The 7,797-nt window shown below is 62.7% G+C and overlaps 1 protein-coding gene across 1 annotated transcript in view; it reads right to left on the reverse strand.

Moving 5' to 3' along the window:
* The window catches only part of C1QL1 (complement C1q like 1), a 70,962-nt gene extending 67,087 nt beyond the window's left edge, over positions 1-3,875 (reverse strand). The window contains exon 1 of the mRNA XM_065422750.1: positions 3,288-3,875. Within this exon, the coding sequence (XP_065278822.1) occupies positions 3,288-3,869 (582 nt within the window). The 5' untranslated portion in view covers positions 3,870-3,875. The remainder of the gene's footprint in view (positions 1-3,287) is intronic.
* Positions 3,876-7,797: the final 3,922 nt, after the last annotated feature.

The following is a 7,797-nucleotide window of genomic DNA, read 5'->3' on the forward strand; positions in this document are numbered from 1 at the left end:
TACTTTGAATAGGAAAAAAGCCATTTCTATTACTCCCAACGTATTATTATTATTATTATTATTATTCCCATAATGCAGCAACACCACAAGTAGATGTTCCCGTTTAACTGTTTCCATATTCCCACCCTACGTCTGAACCTTGGCTGCCCAATTGCAGTTCTGAAGTTGTGCTTTTAACAGGGGGAATTTTCAGGTAAGAACGTGGGTGAAAACACAGGTAACATTGGCCAGATCCTGCCCCCAGTGCAGTCAGCAGCCAAGCTCACCCGAGCTGATGGGGGTTGGAATACATCCTACCTGTCAGAGAGCCCGTGAGCCTGCTAAGCACATTGAGTGCACTGGCTCCAAACCACCCAAGCGGATGATTAACTTTAATTACATGACTCAAGGCATTGGCTTCAATGGGACGACTCAGATGCTTCCAGTTAGGCACCTGCTAAGTGCCTTGGCGGGCTGGGGCCAGAATGCTCAGCACCTTGCACATCTGAGCCCAGACACGGGAACCCAAGTTTAGGCCAAGCATCCTTGTGTTCTGCTAACAGAACAAAAGCATCTGACTAGAGGGGCTTTCTGAAGGGAGCACAGGTACAGGGAGGGACCGTGGCCCAGTGAACGGGGCAGCAAGGAGCCGCTGTGCTGGGGTCTCTGAGTGCTCGGGGACCTTGTCAAGTGACTGCCCTTTCTCTGCCTCTGTTTCCCTTCTTGCCCTGTGTGTGTCTTGTCCATTCCGACTGCAAGTTCCTTGGAGTGGGGGGTGCAGGGCACACAGGATCAGGCCCACGTTTAGTAAATGATAATGGGAACTACCGGGAAAAGACTAGAGGACAAAGCCTGCTCCCTGGATGGAAGTTGGTAGATATGTAAAGCCCCAGAGCACGTTGCGAAGGGGAGGGTGCGACTCTCAGATTTCCCTCTCCTACAAATGAATCACTGAGACTCATCCTTAATGATGGTGGCAAGACTGCTCCACTACAATAGCGGGTGACAGCAAAGAAAATTAAGCTCAGGTGACATTTAAGGTGTGACAGGAAAGTCACTATTAAAGCTGATGATCTGTGCATTAAATCACAGACAGTTTTTATTTGGGTGGGAGGGAGGGATTCTAGCCACGGTGCAGAGGAAAGTAGATTTCAGTGCATAAAACAGCCTTTGACATTTCTGTGAGGTCTGCAGGGCATTCTAAGTGGGACCTCAAGGAGCCTTACAAATTGGGGACACCACCAGTGTGCAGCCACCTCTGGGGTGGAGCGTGGCAGCTTGGCGGAACACATAAAGTGGGTGAGGGCAGAGGACATTTTGCCAGGTGCTGGAGTAAACCCCTGTGAAGAATATTTCAGTGTCAGGGTGGCAGGAGAGAATGAATAAGCCTTAACATTGCGAAGGGAATTTAGCTCTGGTAAAAGGTGCTGGATTGGCCGCCCTGGAGACTGATGCCAACTGTGTATGTGCAGAGCTGGTGCCACATGGCACACACTGCCCCTGCTGATGGGATGCTGCCCAGGAGATAAGGAGGGACCATTCTGATCATCCAGGCTGGTGCCTGCGTAACACAAGCCGGAGACCCTCACCCAGGGCTTCCTGCACCCAGCCCACAACCCCTGTCTGGATTTAAGTTCCACTTTCCATGGCCCTGCCAGTCCTTTGGCCTCCTGAGACAGCAAATCCCGGAGTCAATACAACACTCTATAATGCAGAAGAAGAAGAAATAACCTTTCGTGTCACACTTCTCCTCCTTGGCTCGCCAGGCTCTTGACACAGGAGGGTTCTATTACCCCCACTGCACAGATGGGGAAGTAGAGGCTGCGATTGCCCAGTGTCTCTGCTGGTTTACAGAAGGCAGTGGGCTCTCGTGGCTAGTGCACTGGACTCAGTCAGGTGAGGCTGGTTCTAGTCCCAGCTCTGGCAGTGTGCCCTTGGGCAAATCGTGGTGCCAGTTTCTCCTCCTGCTACCATCGGGGAATGAATAAATCTGATACCAAAGGAGGGCAGAGCAGAGGATCCCAGCGTTCCCCTCTGGCCCGAGCAGCGCTGGCTCTATAAATCAGCTGTGGTTTGGGTGAAGTAACATCCCTCTGCCAGGAGCTCCCGGAGACCCCCCAAACTCATCGCACTGCACAGGCTAGCCTTGTGAAAGGCTGCTGCACATGCGCAATGGCCAATGCACTAAGCAGTGGGGTACAACTGTGCGTTGCAAAAAGGGCCCCAGATCCCTCAGCCCACGTGTCCCTGGCAATTTCCCTGGGGCGGGAGGCGAGCGGGCCCCAGCCCGGGGTGTATCCCAGGGAACGGAGCCAGACCCGGGTCAGCCAGCCCTGGAGATGCTTGCGGGAGGGACGCGGCACACAAGTCAGCCGGGACTATCTCCCGCGGAAACCGGCCCGTCCCCCTGGCGCTAGGCGGGCAGAGGGAGCGCGGGACCCGCGCCGAGGGGGCAAACAGCGGGGCAGGACAATCGGACCCCGCGCGGCCCAGAGGCAGGCGCAAGGCGGGACCCGCACGCACCAGATCAGCGGGGCGCTTTGGCCGGCTCTGGCGCAGTTAGCAGGCGAGGGGCAGGAACCCCCGGCTGGTGTCCGCAGCAGCCGCCCCGGGGGCTGGGAGCGGGCCGAGGGCTCCCCTCCATCCTAAACAACCCCCCAGCGTCCCGCATGCACCCGCGCCCCCGAGGCAGAGACAAGCCGAAGGGACTCGCCGCTCTCTGAAACCCCCAAACACGTCCCAGCCTGAGGGTATCCCCACGGGGGGCGGGGCCCTGCCAACCCCAGCCTGTCTCCTAAATAGCCAGGAGACGTGAGGGACCCCCACCCCCACCCCGAGACCCCACCTCGAGACCCCGCTCCAGCCCCGGGATCCCCCCCGCCCCTTCACCCCCAAACCCGCCCCGGGACCCCCCTTCTCCCCCGCCCCGGGACCCCACCTCGAGACCCCGCTCCAGCCCCGGGATTCCCCCTACTCTCCCCCCCTTCACCCCCAAACCCGCCTCGCCCCCCCGCCCGGAAGCTGAGACTCCAGCTCTTCGAACAGAAACTTTTTTATAAGGGGGGGGGGGAGAGAATCGGTCTAGAAATAAATTCTCCTTCGCAACTTCCAGCTCTCGGGGTTGGGCTCGGCCCCTGCCCCTGCCCAGCGCTGGGAGCCTGGATACCCGCGAGCTACCGGACCCGCCAGGCAGGAGCCGGTCCCACGGCTCGGGGGGCCGGGCTGCCCCTGCCCCGTGCGGGGTCGCTCCGGCCGCCCCGAGGGAGGGGGCCGGGCTGCCCCCGGGGGCCGCGGCGCCCCGCACCCACCTGCCCGTTCTTGCACAGATCCGCCCACATGCTGGTGCCGTCCCCGCCGCGCATCAGCACGTGGTAGGTGAAGAAGTAGGTGCCCGGGACGCTGCACGTGAACTTGCCCGTGGCCGCCTCGTAGCTGTTGCCCAGGTTGGTCACCACGTCGTCGAACTTGAGGATCTCGTAGCCCTCGTGCGGGTTCTTGAGCCCGGCGTAGAAGGCCACGCGGGGCGCGGTGCTGTACGTGGCGGTGCTGAAGGCGCCGCTGCCCCCCGCCGGGCCGGGCGGGCCGGGGGGCCCCGGCTTGCCGGGCTCGCCCTTCTCCCCGGGCGGGCCCATGGCCCCCGGCGGGCCCGGCTCCCCCGGCGGCCCCGGCTTGCCCGGCCGGCCCGGCTTGCCCTGCGGCCCCTGCACTAGCGTGGAGGGCGGCGGGGGCCCGCCGGGGGTGTCGGGCTCCGGGCGGGCGCTGGCGGTGGCGGCCGCCCGGCCCAGGTAGGGGTCGCAGACCATGCGGCAGGTGCCCAGCATCTCGTAGCGCCCGTCCGCGCCCGCCGAGCTCACCAGCGCCGGGATGAGGATGACCAGCGCCAGCAGCATCACCACGCCGAGCGCCGCCGCCAGCAAAGTTTTCCTCCCCACGCTGAGCCGCGGGAGGGGCCGGGGCCGCGGCCGCCCCGGGGAGGGAATGGTGCCGGGTGGCGGGGCCGCCTCGCGGGACAGCGGGCCGGGGGGTCCCCTGGGCGGGTGACCGCGGCGCGGTGCCCCCAGCCCGGGACGGGAAAGGAGCAAAGGCGGAGACGCCGGCTGCTGGTCTCCGCTCGCCGGCTGTCTGCGCGCTGGAGCTGCGGGAGGCTGGTCCCTGCCCATTGATCCCCCCCCCCGGAGCGCAGCGGGGAGAGGCGCTCGGCTCATGCAAACAGCGGCGGGGCGGGCTGGGGGCGCGGGGCAGCGAGCGGCTAATCGATGGGCTGCGGATTGATCGCGCCGTGATTAGCGCGCTTGGATTTTCGCCACTAGCGGTTCCTGCCGATACCTGTCGGCGGGGGAGGGGGAGGCAGAGCGGGATTGACTGGCCCTGCCCCCCTCCCCCCTCAGCTGGAAAGTTGGCCGCGGAGAAGTCACCTTCGCTGCTTTGTGAGCTGCTCGGGGTCTGTCCAGGGAGCTCCGTGTGTCCCTGGGCCTGGGGACGGGGGTCTGGACCGCTGTCTGGCAGGTCCGGATCTCCTGGGGACCGCTGTCTGGCGGGGGGGAGGGTCTGGATCTCCTGGGGGCCGCTGTCTGGCGGGGGGGAGGGTCCGGATCTCCTGGGGGCCGCTGTCTGGCGGGGGGGAGGGTCCGGATCTCCTGGGGGCCGCTGTCTGGCGCGGGGGGGGGGACGACTGCTGCTGTTTACAAATAACCACGGAGGACCCGGCAGGCGCGGGCCCGTTCCCGTGGGTGTTTCTGTCTTTTCGCTCTCATGGGAGCCCAGCGAAGGAACGAGCCGCAGGTTCAGCTCCCGGCCTTCCGGGCCCAGGGCTCAGCTGAGCGCGACCGGACAGGGCCGCTGACACCCGGGGAGTCACCAGGCAGCCCCGCTGGCAGGACGCAGGCAGAGCAGCCGCGCTCCCGACCCAAAGTCAGCGCCGCTTGCGCGGGGCTGCGCGTCCCGCGGCCGAGTCACTCTTAGCGGGGTTCCCGGCCCATGGCCCTTCCCTGCCCGCCCAGCCCACAGCTCCTAGGGATGGAGACGGGCTGGGGTGTCTCACTTCTGGGGGAGAGGAGTGAGAGACTTCGGGGTGGGGACCCACCGCTCATTATTACTAGTGCAAGACAGGATCCTGCAGGCCCGGCTCACCAGTGCCTCAGTTTCTCTCTCCCCAGACCTGGCTGCCAGCTCCAGCCCCTCCCCCCGGGGCCGGTTTTATTGTGTTTGTGGCTCCGGCTGGAGCCTGTCGGGCACTGGGGGGCGAGGGGCCCGCCGGGGTCGCTGCTCCGCCTGGCCCGGCCCGCCGCTCTTCCCCTTTGCCCTGGCTCGTGGCCGCTGCTGCTGCATTAAAGGGTTTCGGCTGCACAAAGCGAGTTGCGGCTCCTGCCATCGGGATATTTGTGAGTTTCTGTCTCCCCCCCGGCCCACAGCCTGAGCCCTGACCCAGGAGCTAGTTTATCTCCAGCGCCCCGGCTCAGGCCGGCCAGGGACAGGTCAAGGGGGCCAGGGAGGGAAGATCCGACTCCCCGTGATGTGTCGCTCTGGGGCATGGCAAGGAGAAGAAGCTGCCGGGTTTCCCTGGGCCTTGGCCTCTTTCCCCAGCCCAGCTCCATGGCTGTGCGGCTACCTGGGCTCTGGGCTAGGCCCTATGGGGCCTGGAGCTGGAATGGGGTTCAGGTGAGGGGGCTGCTGCTTTCCTGGGCCTTTCTCCCACCCACCTCTTCGGGTGAGATCCCCTGGCTTTGGGCCTGGGGCAGCACCCACCCTTCAGGCATCGCTGCACCCCGGGAGGGTCCTGGTGGGAATCCCAAACTTCCCCACCGTGACCCTTCACTCACCTCTCCCTGCAGCCCAGAGCCACCTGTGCCAGGGCGCCCCTATTAGCAGGGAGATCTGTACTCAAATCGCCCCCCCCTCGTCATGGGTGCTCCCTTCACCACCCAAGTGCCATCGCTGTCAGCCCCAGATGGATTCTCCACGCTTCGCTGGAGTGGAAAATAACAGCTTCAAACTTTGCAGAGAAGAAGGCGCCAGCACTTTAATTAACAGCCATCTTGGCCCATGAGCTGCTGCTGCTTCCAGTGAGTTTAACAGGAAGGGAAAGGCGGGGGGGGGGGGTCCTCTCCCTCTCCAGTAATTACAAGGAAAAGGCACATTCACTCTGCCTCTCAGCATGAATCACCCCAAGGGAGCTGAGCAGACTGCCACCGGCTGCAGCAGGGGTCTCTGTGCTTCCTCGGGGGATGGGGGGATGCTCTGACTCCTGGGTCCTCTGGGCCACTGTAGCATCAGCATATTCCAAAGTGGCCTTGAGTCTGACTGTCTCCATTTCTGATCCCAGCTTGCAGCTGGCTCTCGGCAGAGCTAAGCGTGCCGGCTGCTGCTGGAGTTCGTGGTAGCGGTGGCTCAGAGTCTGTGAGGCAGCTCAGGCTGGGCTTCGAAACTAGAGCCCCCCCGAATCAACTACCATCTCTGAAGACCTGGCAGCACCTGGTGGTGGTGTCTGCCCCCAGTCAGGGCCTGAAATGCCCCAGATTCTGCAAGAACTCCCGGACAAACCCACCCCCAGGCACGCCTTCAATTCACCGATTTGAAGGCCAGAAGGGACTGCCTAGTCTGACCTCCTGCTTAGCACAGGCCAGAGAATTTCACCAAGTAAATCCTGCATCCAGCCCATCACTAGAGCCCTGAGTTCGTGAGCCCCGCTTCAGCGCTTCGGGAGGTCACGAGCCAGGAGGAACGGCCGAGCGCTTGGCAGGTGGCTCGCACAGCCATCCAGACGTGTGGGTGATCCCCCAAGCCGCTTGGGCCGCCCGGCTCACCTGAGGATCTGGAGAGAACAGGGTTTCCCTGAGAGTGCCAGTTTTTCAGCTCCCTGGCCCAGCTGGGGAGCCCTTTCCTGTGATACCCGGACCCTCTTATCAGAACTCTGCAGAACCGCCTTGGCTCAGGGAGTGCAGCCATTACAGTGGGGAAGGTTTGGACAGGGGGCAGGCTCCGGACCTGACTCTTCTTTTGCTTATGCCGCTTTCACACCAGTAGCACTCCATTAACTCCGCAGAGTCCATCTGGCCCACCCCAGTGTGAGGGGGAAACAGGCCCTGGAATCCTGCCCCAGTCCCAGCAGCATGACTCACTATCCCTACTGCACGTTGTGACGAAGTGGGACTGTTCTTAATGTTTCCTAGAAACAAATGGCCAGGGCCCTTCCCCCCCTTGCAAGGGAATAGCTAAAGGTGAACAAAGAGATCAGGTGACCTCCTGGCCCGGGAAAGAGACAAAGGCCAGAAAGGAGGGGCTGGGGGGGTTTCAGTTGGGAGCTGGCTGGGGACGGGAAGTGAGTGCAGACTGCCTCACTGCCCCCCAAAATGGACCCGGCTGGCAGGTCCTGTTCTCTGTACCTACAAGCTCTGTTTTAGACCGTGTTCCTGTCATCTAATAAACCTCTGTTTTACTGGCTGGCTGAGAGTCACGTCTGACTGCGAAGTGGGGGTGCAGGGCCCTCTGGCTTCCCCAGGACCCCGCCTGGGCGGACTCGCTGTGGGAAGCGCACACAGGGGCATATGCTGAATGCTCCCAGGAGAGACCCAGGAGGTGAAGCCGTGTGAGCTTCTTGCCCTGAAAACAGTCTGCTCTGAGGGAGAGGAGGCTCCCCAAAGTCCAGAGCATCGCCCGGGGACTCCGTGACATACGTGCCCTGGGGATGGGACCCACAGAGATGAGACTAAAGGAGCAAAGCGCCCTTGGGCGTCTGCCCTTCCCCACTCCAATAAACAGAGCAATGACCAAGGACCTGCCCGATTCCCCAGCTGCTGGCCTGAGCCACAGTCCTGAGTG

This window comes from Emys orbicularis, chromosome 25 (assembly GCF_028017835.1).
Source record: "Emys orbicularis isolate rEmyOrb1 chromosome 25, rEmyOrb1.hap1, whole genome shotgun sequence".
Taxonomy (NCBI): domain Eukaryota; kingdom Metazoa; phylum Chordata; order Testudines; family Emydidae; genus Emys; species Emys orbicularis.